At 41.8% G+C, this 21,640-nt stretch overlaps 1 protein-coding gene across 1 annotated transcript in view; it reads left to right on the top strand.

Moving 5' to 3' along the window:
* The window catches only part of PYROXD2 (pyridine nucleotide-disulphide oxidoreductase domain 2), a 214,253-nt gene that overhangs the window by 96,798 nt on the left and 95,815 nt on the right, over positions 1 to 21,640 (top strand). Inside the window, exon 10 of the mRNA XM_053692557.1 lies at positions 11,374 to 11,508. Coding sequence (XP_053548532.1) covers positions 11,374 to 11,508 — 135 coding nt within the window. The remainder of the gene's footprint in view (positions 1 to 11,373; positions 11,509 to 21,640) is intronic.

The raw sequence follows: 21,640 nt of genomic DNA, 5'->3' as shown, positions 1-21,640 counted from the left end.
ATAAGGGAATAAAAGGTAGCTATCCATGTGGGCACTGTGTATACTGTGCCCACATGGATAGCACTAAACAATTCTCAGTGCAAGAAAATAGAGTCTTTGACATAAGATTCTTTTTCAATTGCAAGTCTGAGGGGGTGGTCTACCTCTTACGATGTTCGTGCCCGGTCTTTTACGTTGGAAAAACTAAAAGGATGGTAAAGAGCACAGAGACGACATCCTCTACTCCAGAGACACAAACGTTGCTAGACATTTCTGTGATATGCACAACAGCAACGTAAATTCATTAAAATTCATAATTATTGACAAAGGGATCACTAATGGACGAGGTGGTAACAACGATAAAGTCCTTTTACAGAAAGAGACCAAATGGATCTATAGGCTGGGGACAAGATTACCAGTAGGTCTGAATGACAAATTGGAATATATAAGCTTTCTATAAGAGAGCAAAACAAATCTGACAGGATGTTTGCCATTTGTTTTGGAGTAATCTCTATGTGCAAATAGAGCTATGATGTTACCTAGGAATGAGGGTAATAGTTTAAAATGTTTGCTCAATAATGAAGATTTTTCATTCTTTGCACAATTTGAAGGTAGAATTTAAAACAAATGCTGCAATTTATTTGTATGTAAATATCCCTTTAAGGGCCCCTGGATATTCACAGGACACAGCTCTCCAAATAAAATGTGGGCGAGACTGTGTATAAGAATCACCTGTGAGTAATCAGGTATGCTCTATAAAGAGGATGTCCGGTATGGATTCAGTATGCCCTGATGAACCCCTGGGACACATGCTCTGGAGGGGGGTGAAACGTGCGTTGGCACTATGTGTATTATGGCACTATGTGTATTATACCTTGGATAAGCTAAATACTGTCTGAGGTTTGTTTGTGGTGACACATTAAAGCGGAAGTCTTAATCCAGCATTAAATAAGCCTATACTGCTGTCCTGGAAAATATCCTAATGAACAGAACAAGCCTGGGAGCTGTGCATATGTGCTGAAACGATAGCGCTTGGATGCTGTATCTGTGAACTGACTTTAGGAATCGACTCTTGGAGCCTGAGGACAGCTTATAAAAAGCAGGTGCTTTATTTCCCAAGTACTTTCACTTGTCAATATGAGAGCCTGATATCGATCGTGGGTGTCCTGACAAGGAGATACAGAGTTGCGGTTGGTCTACTCTCTCTTGGTTCTTTCCTGGACCAATGGATACAGTTTCAGGTATTAGGAACCAATTGGAGCTGCAGTGACGAGCTAACCACCCCCATTGGGGATTACGTCACACGCCGAGGAATTACGGATTAGCAAAGGAAAAAGCACCATCACAACTTTACTTTGGAAGATAAGTACTGTCTTAACATTATACAAATTGTGGATCGGTTTTTTGACCTAGTGTGCAGCAGATTCTGTTGCGGTCGATTATCTACCGACACATGCTATGTATTATCAGTATATGGCTTTCATACTTACACTAAACAGTGGAAAATGGACTGATAAGTTTCTTGTTCATTTTGTATATAGTATGCTAAATATATGTCTGACATTTAGGATAATTTAGTAGTGTCTTGTATTTAGACATTTTGTGCATGATTTTCATATATGTTATCCTATAGTTTTGCATTGTTTTAGTCTGCATACGTATGCATAGGGTTTGAGATTTTCAGATAGCTTTATGTACTGCTTTTGTTTTGATTTTGTATTTTAAATTGTAAGAAGTTCCTCTAACTACTGCAGCCCGGAGGAACTGATCAAACACTGAATGTGAAGTGAGACATTTAAATAAAGAAATTGGATTATTTCAAAATAACTTTTCGTGTGCTTTTTTATCCCTTGCTTTTTTTGGGACATTTACAAATGCCCCAATATATGTCTATCTTTTCTGTTGTTTAAATTTATTATTCAAGGGTAGCACCGAATATTAAATATACAGCAATATTTTCTACTCTCTCTATTTTTCAATTTTTTTGTATAGCTAAATCTAATCTACAAAATTACCAGTACCTGAAAACCTAGTATCCTCACTGCTATTGCAAACAAATGGGTTAATTGCATTGGGGAGTTTGGGGTGCATGGCTGTTTAGGGGACATGATTGAGATTTGAGAATGTGTTTAAGGGTTTTGGATAATGGTGATTAAGGGGTGAATTGTTTTTAAGGAGCTATTGCACTGGGGGTCTCAAGTTTAATGGCTTTGTTTTAGTGCACTGCATAGGATTTAGACTTCATTCTTTTACCTAGTGATTTAGCACATATTGTCCAAATGTTAATAGTGGGGGATAAGCCAGCCAGAATATGTAGGTCTGCTCTTATTTTGACTCTAATGCATACTTTTGTAAAAGCGTGCCCCCTCGTGAAAAAAAATGCCCCCCCCCCATTTCATTCGTTCTGGAGCCAACCCTGGCCCTGACTGCCCCTCTCTACCTGGCCTCTGTATCACTAATTGTTTAATAATTTATCACACAGAGTTAAACTTTTAATTTGAAAGCAATCTGTATGTGTTCCTAATTTATTTTATGTTATTATTCTGTATTCCTAACTTCATAAATTACCTGACCTTGTTCTGCCCCTTTATATGTTAAGCCCATCCACTCTAAGGCCATGATAAGTTAAACAAAACATCTAAAATACTCCTTTTAGAATTTTCTGAGTTATCCACTTTCGGAAATGGTATGTCATGAGCGGGGTAATTTTCATTTCTGGGCTGCCATACTGGGGGGTAGTTATCAAGCCGTCAACCTCAAATACGCTGAAATTCCGCAGCGTATTTGTGGCGAGGCTGATACGCCTTAGTTATCAAAGGCTCGAGACCGGCAAAAGTAGAATTTTGTGACGTAAGCATCGATCCGCCGGACTCCGTCCGACACAGATCGATTCTTACGTCACTCCAGATGTTCCGCACACAAGTGCGGCACATTCTCACTACTTTTGCTAGTTATCAAAAAACTAGCAGGTACGCTCGGCACTTTTACGGCCCAGCGTACCTGGTTTTCAATCCGCCACCCCTGGAGGCGGCGGATCCCATAGGAATCAATGGGAGTCTGACCATAGCGAAAGTACAAGTTCGCTGCTGACAGACATCCCATTGATTCCTATGGGAGCTGTCTACACCTAACACCCTAACATGTACCCCGAGTCTAAACACCGCTAATCTGACCCCCCCCCTACACCGCCGCAACTAAATAAAGTTATTACCCCCTAAACCGCCGCTCCCGGAGCCCACCGCAAGCTACTCTATACATATTAACCCCTAAACCGCCGCTCCCGGAGCCCACCGCAACTATAATAAATGTATTAACCCCTAAACCGCCGCTCCCTGAACCCGCCGCAACCTATATTAAATGTATTAACCCCTATCCTGCCCCCCCTACACCGTCGCCACCTATAATAAATTTATTAACCCCTAATCTGCCCCCCCTACACCGTCGCCACCTATAATAAATTTATTAACCCCTATCCTGCCCCCCACTACGCCGCCGCCACTGTAATAAAATTATTAACCCCTAAACCTAAGTCTAACCCTAACCCTAACGCCCCCCTAACTTAAATATTAATTAAATAAATCTAAATAAATTAACTCTTATTAACTAAATGAATCCTATTTAAAACTAAATACTTACCTTTAAAATAAACCCTAATATAGCTACAATATAAATAATAATTATATTCTAGCTATTTTAGGATTTATATTTATTTTACAGGTAACTTTCAATTTATTTTAACCATGTACAATAACTATTAAATAGTTATTAACTATTTAATAGCTTACCTAGCTAAAATAAAGAGAAATGTACCTGTGAAATAAATCCTAACCTAAGTTACAATTACACCTAACACTACACTATACTTTAATAAATTATTCCTATTTAAAAATAAATACTTACCTGTAAAATAAACCCTAAGATAGCTACAATATAATTAATAATTATATTATAGCTATCTTAGGATTTATATTTATTTTACAGGTAACTTTGTATTTATTTTAGCTAGTTAGAATAGTTATTAAATAGTTATTAACTATTTAATAACTACCTAGCTAAAAGAAATTCAAAATTACCTGTAAAATAAATCCTAACCTAAGTTACAATTAAACCTAATACTACACTATCATTAAATTAACTAAATAAACTACCTACAAATAACTACAATTAAATACAATTACATAAACTAACTAAAGTACAAAAAATAAAAAAAGCAACGTTACAAAAAATAAAAAAATAAGTTACAAACATGTTAAAAATATTACAACAATTTTAAGCTACTTACACCTAATCTAAGCCCCCTAATAAAATAACAAACCCCCCCAAAATAAAAAAAATAAAAAATCTGAAGGGCTGGTAAGGTAAAAGAGCTTTGAAATTTATTTAATTTAGAATAGGGTAGGGCATTTTTTTATTTTGGGGGGGGTTTGTTATTTTATTAGGGGGCTTAGATTAGGTGTAAGTAGCTTAAAATTGTTGTAATATTTTTAACATGTTTGTAACTTATTTTTTTATTTTTTGTAACTTAGCTTTTTTAATTTTTTGTACTTTAGTTAGTTTATGTAATTGTATTTAATTGTAGTTATTTGTAGGTAGTTTATTTAATTAATTTAATGATAGTGTAGTATTAGGTTTAATTGTAACTTAAGTTAGGATTTATTTTACAGGTAATTTTGTATTTCTTTTAGCTAGGTAGTTATTAAATAGTTAATAACTATTTAATAACTATTCTAACTAGCTAAAATAAATACAAAGTTACCTGTAAAATAAATATAAATCCTAAGATAGCTAGAATATAATTATTATTTATATTGTAGCTATATTAGGGTTTATTTTAAAGGTAAGTATTTAGTTTTAAATAGGATTCATTTAGTTAATAAGAGTTAATTTATTTAGATTTATTTAATTAATATTTAAGTTAGGGGGGCGTTAGGGTTAGGGTTAGACTTAGGTTTAGGGGTTAATAATTGTATTACAGTGGCGGCGGCGTAGTGGGGGGCAGGATAGGGGTTAATAAATTTATTATAGGTGGCGACGGTGTAGGGGGGCAGATTAGGGGTTAATAAATTTATTATAGGTGGCGACGGTGTAGGGGGGGGCAGGATAGGGGTTAATAGGTTTAATATAGGTTGCGGCGGGTTCATGGAGCGGCGGTTTAGGGGTTAAACTATTTATTTAGTTGCGGAGAGGTGCGGGATCAGCAGGATAGGGGTTAATAATTTTATAATAGAGGGCGACGGTGTAGGGGGGGCAGGATAGGGGTTACTAGGTATACTGTAGGTGGCAGCGGTGTCCGGGAGCGGCGGTTTAGGGGTTAATACATTTATAAGAGTTGCGGCAGGGTCTAGGAGCGGCGGTTTAGGGGTTAATACATTTATAAGAGTTGCGGCGGGGTCTAGGAGCGGCGGTTTAGGGGTTAGTAACTTTATTTAGTTGCGGGGGGCTCCGGGGGCGCCGGTATAGGGGGTAGAACAGTGCAGTTTAGTGTGAGTGCTTAGTGACAGGCTAGCAATAAAGCTGGGAAAAAGCCAAAGGGCAGCGAGATCGGATGAGTGATAACTCTCACAGTCCGCTGCTCATCGCCCCGCGGCTTTTTGACAGCTTTATTTTTTCAGGTCCGCGGCGGCGAAGGTAGGCGAGCTTAGGCGGGCGTATTGGGCCGGCGAAGTCAGAAAAGTAGACGGCTTGATAACTACCCCCCACTGTCTCAAAGGCAACATAGGTCCAGAAATTCAATGTGCCAAATTTCCATGTAAATGGGCAGACCCCATATTGGGCCCTGTAACTTCCTGAAACCCCATAATACCTGTGCATGGGGGTATTGTTGTACTCATAGAATATCACTGAACACAAATATGGGTGTATTATAGTAATAAAACATATAAAGATGATGATCCAAATAACAAAAAGGCAGTGTTTGTGTGAAAAACTGGAAATAAAAATATATAAGCACTAAATTTGACCAGGTGTTGTGACTAAGTGGCTACAAAAAAAGACTAAACATAGTCCTTTTTGAATACCCTGGGTTGTCTACTTTTGCAAATGGTATGCCCTGATGGGGTAATTTTCATTCCTGAGCTGCCATACTGTCTCAAAGGCAACATAGGTCCAGAAAATGTTGTTGTACTCATGGGACATCGCTGAACACAAATATGTGTGTATTATAGAAGTAAAATATATAAGGGTGATATAAACAGCAAAAAGGCAGTGTTTTTGTGAAAAACTAAAACTAAAATATGAACACTACATTTGGCCAGATGTTGTGACTGAGTCGCAACAAAAAAAGACTAAACATAGTCCTTTTTGAATACCCTGGGTTGTCTACTTTTGCAAATGGAGTGCCATGATGGGTTAATTTTCATTCCTGGGCTGCTATAATGTCTCAAAGAGGACATAGGCCCAGAAAATGAATGTGCCAAATTTTAATTTAAATGGACAGACCCCATATTTGGCCCTGTAACTTCTGTAAACCTTCTACATGGGGGGTACTGTTGTACTCATAGGACGTTGCCAAACACAAATATATGTGTTTTATAGCAGCAAAACATAAAAGGTTGATGACAGAAACAGCCAACGTGCAGTGTTTGTGTAAAAAACGCATACAAAAAATATGACCACTACATTTGGCCAGGCGTTGTGCCTAAGGGGCTTCACAAAAAGACATAACATGGACCTTTTGGAATACCCTGGGGTGTCTACTTTTGTAAATAGTATGCTATGATGGAGTCATTTTCATTCCTGGGCTGCTATAATGTATGAAAGGCGACTTAAGCCCAGAAAATGAATGTGCCAAATTTCTATGTAAATGGGTAGGCCCTATGTTGGGTCCTGTAAATTCCAGAAATCTCAGAAAACCTGTACATGGATGATGGGGGGTATCATTATACTCGTGGGACATTGCTGAACACAAGTATGGGTGTTTTATTGCAGTAATATATATCAGGATGAGGATGATGATATTCACAATAACATTTTTGGCAAACATAACATTTCTTAATTTCTCACACTTACTTAGAATTCTTTCATATAAAATCATAGTTTAGAAATAAATTGATGCTAAAAGAAAGCCCAATCTGTCCTCTAAAAAATCCTATATTATAAAAGACAAGAGTTTGTCTGAAGCCGTCATGCGCAGTTCTGACAAACTCTTGCCGCGAGGACCCGGCAGCAGCTCAGCTGTGAGAGGCGCGCGAGGACCCGGCAGCAGCTCAGCTGTGAGAGGCGCGCGAGGACCCGGCAGCAGCTCAGCTGTGAGAGGCGCGCGGAGAGAGAGAGAGAGAGAGAGAGAGAGAGAGAGAGAGAGAGAGAGAGAGAGAGAGAGAGAGAGACCCGGCAGCAGCTCAGCTGTGAGAGGCGCGCGAGGACCCGGCAGCAGCTCAGCTGTGAGAGGCGCGCGAGGACCCGGCAGCAGCTCAGCTGTGAGAGGCGCGGAGAGAGAGAGAGAGAGAGAGAGAGAGAGAGAGAGAGAGAGAGAGAGAGAGAGAGAGAATGGGAGAGAGAGAATGGGAGAGAGAGAGAGAGGGAGAGAGAGAATGGGAGAGAGAGAATGGGAGAGAGAGAATGGGAGAGAGAGAATGGGAGAGAGAATGGGAGAGAGGGAGAGAGAATGGGAGAGAGGGAGAGAGAATGGGAGAGAGAGAATGAGAGAGAGAGAATGAGAGAGAGAGAATGAGAGAGAATGGGAGAGAGAGAATGGGAGAGAGAATGGGAATGGGAGAGAGAATGGGAATAATAATGGGAATAACACGGCCCGTGTCAACGGGCTTTAGGACTAGTAATATATAATCAGTGTGGGTGCACTTAATGTGAAAGGGGTAAATTATGGTTAGACATATAGCTGAAATTCTAGGTTTTGTTTACGTTCAGAACTTGGACAATTGCCTATGTCATGAAGGGGTAATGGTGGTGATCGGATGGAGTGTTTAGCTAACCGGCGCTAGCTAGAGTGCAAAATTATCTACTAGAGTGCAAAATCTACTGGTCTCACACTTGAATTTCAGGTCAGTGTCTTGTAAGTGGAGTGCAAAAGCCATAAGCAATCCATTTTTTTTCTTTAGCAAAAGGCTCACTTTTTTATGGGATTCTGAAGTTTATCATTTGATGATTCCGTTTTAAAGTTGAGAATTAGGGAGTTTCTGTTTTTTTAACATGGGTGCAGTCAGACTATTTGGAGGCCTTGTTTTCATGCTGACCTTTATTATAACCCCTCTAGGTCAGAACTCAAGTAATGAATTAGAGAACTCAACGTCTGTAGTCTGTGTATTATGAGTGACCACATACGCTACTGTTATCATGGAACATGCCAGTTCCTTGTATCCGAGTGATCAGCATCATGCATATACTACCTAGATTATGTTGGCAGTGGCACCTGTTACTAGTAGGTAAACATGTTGCAGGTGATGGCAGGGTACACAGATTTCTTCACCATTGTGACTCTTTCAGTGACCTTTTTGTAATGTCTCTTATATTGTAAATGCATGCCTTGGTGTATACTTCTGTAGAACAAGGAGAGAAAAGAGTAGGTTGACCTTTCTGAAGAACATAGACATTCAAGATGTCTAGAGAAGAACTTCAGAGAAGTCTTTTGGGAAATCACCAAGGCATTAATTTAACTATGCTTAGTTAAATGTATAATGTCGATTTTATTGCCAGATTAGAAAGAAGGAAATTGGGTAGCAGTGACCACCATATACATAGGCATCACTTACCACTGTTAAGTGAAGAGCCATGGAATGGGTCAACATTGTGCTTTCCAGTGGCTCATTCTTAATTGTTTTTGAATATTTAAATATTTTAATTTATTAAATAAAGTTTTATCCTAAATATGACATAATCTGATGGAGTCACATATACAGCTGCTACATGAGACATAGTTTTTTATAAAGTTTTTCTAATTGTCTAGATCCTGGGACTCTTTTTGGCTGTGCTCTATGATACTTAAGGCACCAAGTAATATTTTTGATGTCTAAAATATAAGACTAATTTGTGACTTCATTTCAGGGGCTTCAAATTTTATTTAGTTTTGTGTGTTCCAAAATCAGATTTAGGTCCATATCTGCAAATGATCTGTAATGGAAGCTAAATATCTGTTATTTATAATAATTATATTTATTGATTTATAATATGTATTATTGTGTGTGTGTGAGAGTGTGAAAGAGTGTTAGTGTCAGAGTGTGTGTGTGAGAGAGTGAGTGTGTGTGTGAAAGTGGGTGTGCGTCTGAGTAAGTGTGTATGAGACAGAATGTGTGAGTGTACGTGTCAATGTCTGCAAGTTTGTGACAGTGTGTGAGAAACAGAGTGTGTGTGAGAGAGTGGGTTTGTGAGTGACAGAGTGTCTAAATGAGAGTGTGTGTTAGAGAAGGTGTGTCTGTGAGTATATGAGAAAGAGAGACTGTGTTTGAGAGTGTGTGACTGTCTATCACTAGGGATCTTGCAGTGCTAGAGCAGTGATTTTTAACCTTTTTTTTGCCGTGGCACACTTTTTTACATTAAAAAATCCTGTGGCACACCACCATCCCAAAATTTTTTAAAAAATCACACATTGTAGCCTAATACAGCATATATATATATATACACATACACACAAACACACACATACTGTATGTATTGTGCTGTTATGCCATGCCTCCTACAAACTACCCCTGCACTGGGAGTAAAAAACAAGCAAAGTTTAAAAAATATGTCACACTGATGTCAGTCTGCCGTGGCACACCTGAGGATCTCTCACGGCACACTAGTGTGCCACGGCACACTGGTTGAAAAACACTGTGCTAGAGGATCATTTTAGATTATCTCCCCTGTGTGAAGAGGTTTTGAATATCAGATGCAGAGTGAGAGAGGGAGATAGAGGGAGAAGACAGGGGATGGGGAAAGACAGGAGAGACAGAGAAGGAGAGGGAGGGAGGGAGAGAGAGAGAGAGAGAGAGAGAGTGGGGGGAGAGAGGGAGACGGGGGGAAAGAGAGAGGGAGAATGAGACGGGAGAGGGAGAGAGAAGGAGGGGGTGAGATAATGAGAGAATCGGGGAGAGGGAGACAGAGAGAGAGATAGACAGAGGGGGAGAAAGAGAGAGAAGAGAAGAGAAAGAACAGAAGGGGGGAGAGAGGGAAGGAGGGGGAGATAATGAGAGAGTGGGGGAGAGGGAGAAAGAAAGGGGAGAGAGGACAGTAGAGAAAGAAAGAGGGGAAGAAAGAGAGAGAAGGGGAGAGGGGGGAGACAAAGGGGAATTGAGAGATTGGAAGAATGAGAGGGAGGAGATGGTCACAGAGGTAAGATTGATATAGAGAGAGAGGGGGGAGAGAGAAAGAGGGGGTTGGGGATAAAAATAGATTGAGCAGGGTAGAGGAGAGAGGGAAATATTGTATTATATATAGATGTATCATATATTACAGTTATCCAGGTTAGTTTTGCCACCTTTGTTGATAATAAAAAAATGCCAGCCATAGTAATTAGATTTAGTTTCTGGGTGATCTTAAATTATTAATTATGTCATTACTGTTAATTTAAAATGTCAAAGCCTTTCAAAATACATTTGCTCATGTAGTGCATAGTCCTTCAATAATTAGTTTATTTCCTTATTAACCTATTTTCTGCTAATCCATTTTACTGCCCTTTCCAAAGCAAACCACCAAAAAAGCAGTATTCTTTATTTAGTCACAGGTGTCCATCCCAAAACACCACATTTTAGGATTCTATACCTTGCAAATTATGAAGAGTAAATAGGAATACAATATCTAATCATAAATAATATTAGATACATTTTAAACATTTCCAAACTCATGTGACCCCCTTATTAGAAGGAGAGATCTCTAATAGAGAATAAAGTCAAGGTCAGGGCACACTTCTTAAAGGGACAATCAACACCAGAATTGTTGTTGTTTTAAAAGATAGATAATCCCTTAATTACCCATTCCTTAGTTCTGCATAACCAACACAGTTATAATAATACACGTTTTACCTCTGTAATTACCTTGTATCCAAGCCTCTGCAGACTATTTAACTTCTTTTGACAGACTTGCATTTTAGCTAATCAGTGCTCACTCCTCTGTAAATTCACGTGCATGAGCTCAATGTTATCTATATGAAACACATGAACTAACACCCTCTAGTGTTGAAAAACTGTCAAATGCAGAGGTGGCCTTCAAGGTCTAAGAAATTAGCATATGAACCTCCTAGGTTTAGCTTTCAACTAAGAATACCAAGAGAACAAAGCAAAATTGGTTGTAAAAGTAAATTGGAAAGTTGTTTAAAATTACATGCCGTATTTGAATCATGAAAGCTTTTTTGGACTAGACTGTCCCTTTAATCACTGTAGAGTACAAATATCCATTTTTCTTTGTGTATGTTGGTTACATATTTAGCAAGTTAAGTTTTACCATGTATATTCTATTTATCTACAGGTGGTGGAGCAGATTATGGTGGATGACAAGGGAAAGGCTAACGGTGTAATTCTAGAGGATGGGACTGAGGTACAGAGCAAGCTGGTCCTTTCCAATGCTTCACCAAATCACACATTTTTAAAACTGACCCCCACGGTAAGAAAAACAAAATACCGGGATAGAAAATCAAATTTATCTAAAATGAAAATAAAATACTCCAAGTTATTACCTGAAAAGGATATTAGATTTAAAGGATTATTAAATGCAGCTGAATTGCTTAATCAACTAATGCATACTAAAAAGACAATGCAATAGCCCTTATTCTGAATGTTAAATGAGCAGTGAATTTTTTTCTAACAAATTTCAAAATTTCATTCCATTCCCTCACTCCCTGTATCATGTGACATCCATCAGCAAATCACAGACTCATATACTTACGTATGTGTTGTGAACTCTTGAACATGCTCAGTGAGAGATTTTGCTTCAGAATGTGTGAATATGAGAAAACAAACTGTGCAGAATTTGATAATAGAAGTAAATTGCATTTTTTTTAAATGACATACTCTATCTAAATTATGAGTTTAAATGTGATATCAAAGTACCTTTAATATTTAAATTGAGATTAAGCTGATTTAATTTTCTTTGTTACGCCTAAAATGTATTTCTTTCATAAGGTGGTGAGAGTCCACAAGCCTTGACATGTGGGATTGAATTTCTTCCACTAGGAGGAGGCAAAGAACCCCAAACAACGAAAGCTTTTAAACCCTCCCACCTCCCTGTACAGCTCAGTTTTGTTCTTTGCCTTCCAGGAGTAGATGAAGATTTGAGGTTTTCCAGATTTTTTGCTGAAAGGGATGCTCAGAGTCAGACCTGAGTGAAACCCATTACCCCTTTTATTCTACAGACCAACTTGGACACAGGACTGTATAGAGTACTTGGTAGTGGCATAATATTTCCCTATGGTGTCGCAGTGACCTGTCCTTAGCCTCCTCCTGTTGGGTTTTCGGTGCACTCTTTTCCCAGTATCCTCTGCTATCACCTTTACAGTATAGGATGGACTCTCTACTGGATGCAGTTTTCTCTACAGCTGGTAAGTTCAGTGGAGTGGGTACCATTCAGATAAGTAAGCTGCCCTCACATAGGATATTTGTAGATACACTTTACAAGTATAGCAAAGCCAGGGGACAACATTTCCCACGCAAGTTCATGTAATGTTATTTTCATTGCTTATCCCTTACTTGTATAATATCTGTTGCACATTCAGGTAGTTAAAGGGGCTTGTGGGACACCCAGTTTGTGACAAATTAGTCTGTGAAGGCTAACTATATTGGAGTATATTGTTCTTCTTTACCAATCTAGGTTATGATGTGGGCAGTTTTTGTGGTACGGTATAGTTTTAAAACTGCCATAATTTATGCACGGACACTTTAAATTGGGCGTGCTGTTGTTGGGGTGTGCACTCCTGTTCTGACAGTTTAGACTAATAACAGGTCGAGCATAGCACAGTTTTGGCAGGCCAGTGTTCTGGCAGATCAGCCAACTCCTCAGAATAGCCAATTATGTCACTTCCAGTGACGTGGAATCAGCTGTCTGACTGCAAATTCCCTCAGTGCGCATGCGCGTCATTGAGTCACTGCATCAAACACATATATATGATGCACTGTAATTTCCCCATCTTCACTATCCTTTTTGCATCCACCTGGGACCTTCACTTGGGGTGGATGCCAGGGATCAGGTGACCCCTTGAACCCTACAGGAGGAGGCAAACAAAAATAGTGTAGATGGGGGAATTATAGTGCATCGTATTTATGTCTTCTTAGCAAGCAGTTTCTTTGTCAAGATATGCAGTGATTCAATTTTTGGTCAGATTTGGCTGATCTGACAGACTTGCAATGATTGTAATGTGGTGATGCTCTGGAGAATGCAGTTATGCATTGGAGTGCATGCGTAGTGAAGGAATTTGAGGTCAGATAGTTGATTCCACGTCACCGGAAGTGATGTGATTGGCTAATCCGATGAATTGGCTGATCTGTCACTCGAATCAGACAAGAGAAGGCCTCAGTCATTCTTATTGCTCCGGTGTGATCTCGTTGGACATAGTATGCAAATCTAATTCAGATGTTCAGCTCTCCACTTTCGACTTTTCCACAGCATCAGGACCTTTTGTCTCAAGGTCCTCTATTTTATGAAGATCTACAATTTATAAATTTGGCAGCGTGGAGGTTGAACGCATAATTTTGAAGATTTTTTTTTCTAATGCTGTGGTTGATAGGTTTCTTCAGACTAGGAAGCCTGTAGTTAGAAGAATTTATCACAAGACTTGTTTCTTTCTGTTTTATATCACAGGGTGATAGCTCAGCTCCTGGATGTCCAAGCTTTTGTTTAGGCTTTGCTTAGATCAAGGCCTATCGTTAAGCCTATTTATTTTCCTTAGAATTTAAATTTGGTCCTCTCTGCAAGCTCTTTGAGGCCATGCATAATATTGTAATTTTACTTCTGTCATGGAAGGTCCCTATCTATTTATCCATTTTAGGTCCCTGTAATAAGACAAAAAGTCTACTACTGTTCACTTTAGCTTCTTGGTGGGAACAAGTGATTCAGTAGCTTGCTTGGTGGCGGGACTACCGTATTACACGTATTACAGTCCACTTCACAGATAGGTTGCTACTTCTTGGGCCTTTAAAAAAAACCAAAAAAAAAAACAAGGCTTTTGTTGAACAGATTTGTAAAGCTTTGACTTGGCCATTTCAACATTTCCTAAATGTTTCCATTTTGATGTTTTTGCCTCTTTGGAGTTTGTTTTTGGAAGGAAAGTCCTTCAGACTGCAGTGTCTGACAAATAGATACTGCCTTTATTATTTTATCCTATCCATTTTCTCGTGGACTCCAAACCTTGGTTATTAGATCCCAAGGGGTCGAATTATTAAGCTGCGGTCCTAAGACCACTGCTCCTTAACTCATCCGCCACCTCTGAGGCTACTTTGCTTCGTTCTCTTGGTATCTACTTTACTTTGTACTCTGGGAATCCTTTTTTGAAAAGCATACTTAGGTAGGCTCAGGAGCTGGGAACTAGCTGTTAATTGGTGGCTGCACAAATATACCTCTAATTATTGGGTAACTGATGAGTTCAGCTAGCTCCCTGTAGTGCATTGCTGCTCCTTCAATAAAGGATGCCAAGAGAATGAAGCAAATTTATAATAGAAGTACATTTCAAATTTTTTTTTAAATCGTATGATCTATCTGAGTCATGAAAGAAAAAAAAAAGTGGGATTTATGTCCCTTTAACAATCCTTTAGGAAAAAGTTATGTAATGATTTTCAAAAGAACGACACCATTAAAATCTATGGGGAAGTTTGTAGATTAATAATTTGATACATTTCCTAAGGATTGTGACCAACCCTACTAAATCTGCTTATGCTAGGAAATTTCCCCCCAATTTCTCCATATGAAATGGCATGGCTTGCCAAGGGGTTTTCCAAATATAGGAATAAAGGAAATAGTTAGCAGCGCCTAAGATTGACTCATAAAAGCTCACTATAAAGGGGTTACCTAACATACCCCAGGTTAAATTAGCAGAAATAATGTGGATAATAGGAGCGCCAGCAGGCTTAAATATGATGACAGGCAATTAGCATTAATATAAATTGTTACATTTATTAAAAACGGTTTAAAAACAACTTAAACAACCAATGAAAGCAAATCTCTAAAGAGATCAATGTGATGTACTAATAGTCCAAATGTCCAGTGAATACAAAATCCAAATGATAGTGAGTGAAAAATAAACTGTTGTCCAGTGTATGCAGATCTGGTTAATAAAAGTGTAACTGTTAAATATAAAAGTCAAAGTCCTACAAAATTATCCTCAATGCGACTCCTAAATAAATCCTAGAACCAAAGGTAATGTGTAGATTCCCAGAACAAAGTGAAAAAATATAAAAGTATAAAAAAGTATATGAATAAAAATACGTACTGTATGTACAAAGAGATCAGCACTCACCAGCAAAGCAACCACTCTGTGCATGGCCTGTCTCTTCGTGCTGGCTTAAAGGGACACTAAACCCAAAATCTTTATTTCATGATTGAGATAGAGAATAGAAATTTAAACAACATTACAATTTACTTCTATTATTTATTTTGCTTCATTTTTTAGATATCCTTAGTTGAAGAAAAAGCAAAGCACCTGGTGAGCCAATCACACAAGGCTTCTATGTGCAGCAACCAATCAGCAGCTACTGAGCATATCTAGATATGCTTTTCAGCAAAGAATATCAAGAGAATAAAACAAATTAGATAATATAAGTAAATTAGAAAGATGTTTAAAATTGCATTCTCTTTCTAAATCATGAAAGAAAAAAATGGGGTTTCATGTCCCTTTAAGTGTTGTGGAGTCTGTGGACAACTGAGGAAACACACCGGATCCTGATCCCCAGCCCTTTTTCCTTTATATATATATATATGGGTGATGGGGGAAACCAGACGTGGACTCCTTGCCCAGTGTGCTTAGAGGAATGTGGCTGCACCTCACTGACGAGGCCCATAGGAGGCCGAAACGATCGTCTGGGGTTGTCATGTTCCTTGTTCAGAGGAGAATTGCCTGGTATTTCGGGGCTGGACTGACCTTACTTGGCGGGATCAGACTGATATACTTCAGGAAAGTTTTCTTCTGTGAAAAGCACACTGGTCTAAAAGAGGCTGCTTCCGGGTGGTAAATCGCCATAGAACAAGCCACTGAGCTGTTGTTCGTTCCTGGTAGAGCGCTTCTCTCTTTGTATGCAAATTATTATGACCCTGGGGAAGTCTCCCTATGGGTGATGGGGGAAACCAGACGTGGACTCCTTGCCCAGTGTGCTTAGAGGAATGTGGCTGCACCTCACTGACGAGGCCCATAGGAGGCCGAAACGATCGTCTGGGGTTGTCATGTTCCTTGTTCAGAGGAGAATTGCCTGGTATTTCGGGGCTGGACTGACCTTACTTGGCGGGATCAGACTGATATACTTCAGGAAAGTTTTCTTCTGTGAAAAGCACACTGGTCTAAAAGAGGCTGCTTCCGGGTGGTAAATCGCCATAGAACAAGCCACTGAGCTGTTGTTCGTTCCTGGTAGAGCGCTTCTCTCTTTGTATGCAAATTATTATGACCCTGGGGAAGTCTCCCTATGGGTGATGGGGGAAACCAGACGTGGACTCCTTGCCCAGTGTGCTTAGAGGAATGTGGCTGCACCTCACTGACGAGGCCCATAGGAGGCCGAAACGATCGTCTGGGGTTGTCATGTTCCTTGTTCAGAGGAGAATTGCCTGGTATTTCGGGGCTGGACTGACCTTACTTGGCGGGATCAGACTGATATACTTCAGGAAAGTTTTCTTCTGTGAAAAGCACACTGGTCTAAAAGAGGCTGCTTCCGGGTGGTAAATCGCCATAGAACAAGCCACTGAGCTGTTGTTCGTTCCTGGTAGAGCGCTTCTCTCTTTGTATGCAAATTATTATGACCCTGGGGAAGTCTCCCTATGGGTGATGGGGGAAACCAGACGTGGACTCCTTGCCCAGTGTGCTTAGAGGAATGTGGCTGCACCTCACTGACGAGGCCCATAGGAGGCCGAAACGATCGTCTGGGGTTGTCATGTTCCTTGTTCAGAGGAGAATTGCCTGGTATTTCGGGGCTGGACTGACCTTACTTGGCGGGATCAGACTGATATACTTCAGGAAAGTTTTCTTCTGTGAAAAGCACACTGGTCTAAAAGAGGCTGCTTCCGGGTGGTAAATCGCCATAGAACAAGCCACTGAGCTGTTGTTCGTTCCTGGTAGAGCGCTTCTCTCTTTGTATGCAAATTATTATGACCCTGGGGAAGTCTCCCTATGGGTGATGGGGGAAACCAGACGTGGACTCCTTGCCCAGTGTGCTTAGAGGAATGTGGCTGCACCTCACTGACGAGGCCCATAGGAGGCCGAAACGATCGTCTGGGGTTGTCATGTTCCTTGTTCAGAGGAGAATTGCCTGGTATTTCGGGGCTGGACTGACCTTACTTGGCGGGATCAGACTGATATACTTCAGGAAAGTTTTCTTCTGTGAAAAGCACACTGGTCTAAAAGAGGCTGCTTCCGGGTGGTAAATCGCCATAGAACAAGCCACTGAGCTGTTGTTCGTTCCTGGTAGAGCGCTTCTCTCTTTGTATGCAAATTATTATGACCCTGGGGAAGTCTCCCTATGGGTGATGGGGGAAACCAGACGTGGACTCCTTGCCCAGTGTGCTTAGAGGAATGTGGCTGCACCTCACTGACGAGGCCCATAGGAGGCCGAAACGATCGTCTGGGGTTGTCATGTTCCTTGTTCAGAGGAGAATTGCCTGGTATTTCGGGGCTGGACTGACCTTACTTGGCGGGATCAGACTGATATACTTCAGGAAAGTTTTCTTCTGTGAAAAGCACACTGGTCTAAAAGAGGCTGCTTCCGGGTGGTAAATCGCCATAGAACAAGCCACTGAGCTGTTGTTCGTTCCTGGTAGAGCGCTTCTCTCTTTGTATGCAAATTATTATGACCCTGGGGAAGTCTCCCTATGGGTGATGGGGGAAACCAGACGTGGACTCCTTGCCCAGTGTGCTTAGAGGAATGTGGCTGCACCTCACTGACGAGGCCCATAGGAGGCCGAAACGATCGTCTGGGGTTGTCATGTTCCTTGTTCAGAGGAGAATTGCCTGGTATTTCGGGGCTGGACTGACCTTACTTGGCAGGATCAGACTGATATACTTCAGGAAAGTTTTCTTCTGTGAAAAGCACACTGGTCTAAAAGAGGCTGCTTCCGGGTGGTAAATCGCCATAGAACAAGCCACTGAGCTGTTGTTCGTTCCTGGTAGAGCGCTTCTCTCTTTGTATGCAAATTATTATGACCCTGGGGAAGTCTCCCTATGGGTGATGGGGGAAACCAGACGTGGACTCCTTGCCCAGTGTGCTTAGAGGAATGTGGCTGCACCTCACTGACGAGGCCCATAGGAGGCCGAAACGATCGTCTGGGGTTGTCATGTTCCTTGTTCAGAGGAGAATTGCCTGGTATTTCGGGGCTGGACTGACCTTACTTGGCGGGATCAGACTGATATACTTCAGGAAAGTTTTCTTCTGTGAAAAGCACACTGGTCTAAAAGAGGCTGCTTCCGGGTGGTAAATCGCCATAGAACAAGCCACTGAGCTGTTGTTCGTTCCTGGTAGAGCGCTTCTCTCTTTGTATGCAAATTATTATGACCCTGGGGAAGTCTCCCTATGGGTGATGGGGGAAACCAGACGTGGACTCCTTGCCCAGTGTGCTTAGAGGAATGTGGCTGCACCTCACTGACGAGGCCCATAGGAGGCCGAAACGATCGTCTGGGGTTGTCATGTTCCTTGTTCAGAGGAGAATTGCCTGGTATTTCGGGGCTGGACTGACCTTACTTGGCGGGATCAGACTGATATACTTCAGGAAAGTTTTCTTCTGTGAAAAGCACACTGGTCTAAAAGAGGCTGCTTCCGGGTGGTAAATCGCCATAGAACAAGCCACTGAGCTGTTGTTCGTTCCTGGTAGAGCGCTTCTCTCTTTGTATGCAAATTATTATGACCCTGGGGAAGTCTCCCTATGGGTGATGGGGGAAACCAGACGTGGACTCCTTGCCCAGTGTGCTTAGAGGAATGTGGCTGCACCTCACTGACGAGGCCCATAGGAGGCCGAAACGATCGTCTGGGGTTGTCATGTTCCTTGTTCAGAGGAGAATTGCCTGGTATTTCGGGGCTGGACTGACCTTACTTGGCGGGATCAGACTGATATACTTCAGGAAAGTTTTCTTCTGTGAAAAGCACACTGGTCTAAAAGAGGCTGCTTCCGGGTGGTAAATCGCCATAGAACAAGCCACTGAGCTGTTGTTCGTTCCTGGTAGAGCGCTTCTCTCTTTGTATGCAAATTATTATGACCCTGGGGAAGTCTCCCTATGGGTGATGGGGGAAACCAGACGTGGACTCCTTGCCCAGTGTGCTTAGAGGAATGTGGCTGCACCTCACTGACGAGGCCCATAGGAGGCCGAAACGATCGTCTGGGGTTGTCATGTTCCTTGTTCAGAGGAGAATTGCCTGGTATTTCGGGGCTGGACTGACCTTACTTGGCGGGATCAGACTGATATACTTCAGGAAAGTTTTCTTCTGTGAAAAGCACACTGGTCTAAAAGAGGCTGCTTCCGGGTGGTAAATCGCCATAGAACAAGCCACTGAGCTGTTGTTCGTTCCTGGTAGAGCGCTTCTCTCTTTGTATGCAAATTATTATGACCCTGGGGAAGTCTCCCTATGGGTGATGGGGGAAACCAGACGTGGACTCCTTGCCCAGTGTGCTTAGAGGAATGTGGCTGCACCTCACTGACGAGGCCCATAGGAGGCCGAAACGATCGTCTGGGGTTGTCATGTTCCTTGTTCAGAGGAGAATTGCCTGGTATTTCGGGGCTGGACTGACCTTACTTGGCGGGATCAGACTGATATACTTCAGGAAAGTTTTCTTCTGTGAAAAGCACACTGGTCTAAAAGAGGCTGCTTCCGGGTGGTAAATCGCCATAGAACAAGCCACTGAGCTGTTGTTCGTTCCTGGTAGAGCGCTTCTCTCTTTGTATGCAAATTATTATGACCCTGGGGAAGTCTCCCTATGGGTGATGGGGGAAACCAGACGTGGACTCCTTGCCCAGTGTGCTTAGAGGAATGTGGCTGCACCTCACTGACGAGGCCCATAGGAGGCCGAAACGATCGTCTGGGGTTGTCATGTTCCTTGTTCAGAGGAGAATTGCCTGGTATTTCGGGGCTGGACTGACCTTACTTGGCGGGATCAGACTGATATACTTCAGGAAAGTTTTCTTCTGTGAAAAGCACACTGGTCTAAAAGAGGCTGCTTCCGGGTGGTAAATCGCCATAGAACAAGCCACTGAGCTGTTGTTCATTCCTGGTAGAGCGCTTCTCTCTTTGTATGCAAATTATTATGACCCTGGGGAAGTCTCCCTATGGGTGATGGGGGAAACCAGACGTGGACTCCTTGCCCAGTGTGCTTAGAGGAATGTGGCTGCACCTCACTGACGAGGCCCATAGGAGGCCGAAACGATCGTCTGGGGTTGTCATGTTCCTTGTTCAGAGGAGAATTGCCTGGTATTTCGGGGCTGGACTGACCTTACTTGGCGGGATCAGACTGATATACTTCAGGAAAGTTTTCTTCTGTGAAAAGCACACTGGTCTAAAAGAGGCTGCTTCCGGGTGGTAAATCGCCATAGAACAAGCCACTGAGCTGTTGTTCGTTCCTGGTAGAGCGCTTCTCTCTTTGTATGCAAATTATTATGACCCTGGGGAAGTCTCCCTATGGGTGATGGGGGAAACCAGACGTGGACTCCTTGCCCAGTGTGCTTAGAGGAATGTGGCTGCACCTCACTGACGAGGCCCATAGGAGGCCGAAACGATCGTCTGGGGTTGTCATGTTCCTTGTTCAGAGGAGAATTGCCTGGTATTTCGGGGCTGGACTGACCTTACTTGGCGGGATCAGACTGATATACTTCAGGAAAGTTTTCTTCTGTGAAAAGCACACTGGTCTAAAAGAGGCTGCTTCCGGGTGGTAAATCGCCATAGAACAAGCCACTGAGCTGTTGTTCGTTCCTGGTAGAGCGCTTCTCTCTTTGTATGCAAATTATTATGACCCTGGGGAAGTCTCCCTATGGGTGATGGGGGAAACCAGACGTGGACTCCTTGCCCAGTGTGCTTAGAGGAATGTGGCTGTACCTCACTGACGAGGCCCATAGGAGGCCGAAACGATCGTCTGGGGTTGTCATGTTCCTTGTTCAGAGGAGAATTGCCTGGTATTTCGGGGCTGGACTGACCTTACTTGGCGGGATCAGACTGATATACTTCAGGAAAGTTTTCTTCTGTGAAAAGCACACTGGTCTAAAAGAGGCTGCTTCCGGGTGGTAAATCGCCATAGAACAAGCCACTGAGCTGTTGTTCGTTCCTGGTAGAGCGCTTCTCTCTTTGTATGCAAATTATTATGACCCTGGGGAAGTCTCCCTATGGGTGATGGGGGAAACCAGACGTGGACTCCTTGCCCAGTGTGCTTAGAGGAATGTGGCTGCACCTCACTGACGAGGCCCATAGGAGGCCGAAACGATCGTCTGGGGTTGTCATGTTCCTTGTTCAGAGGAGAATTGCCTGGTATTTCGGGGCTGGACTGACCTTACTTGGCGGGATCAGACTGATATACTTCAGGAAAGTTTTCTTCTGTGAAAAGCACACTGGTCTAAAAGAGGCTGCTTCCGGGT

The sequence above is a fragment of the Bombina bombina genome, chromosome 9 (assembly GCF_027579735.1).
Source record: "Bombina bombina isolate aBomBom1 chromosome 9, aBomBom1.pri, whole genome shotgun sequence".
In the NCBI taxonomy this organism is placed as follows: domain Eukaryota; kingdom Metazoa; phylum Chordata; class Amphibia; order Anura; family Bombinatoridae; genus Bombina; species Bombina bombina.
This window is presented reverse-complemented; position numbering and strand designations above follow the sequence as displayed.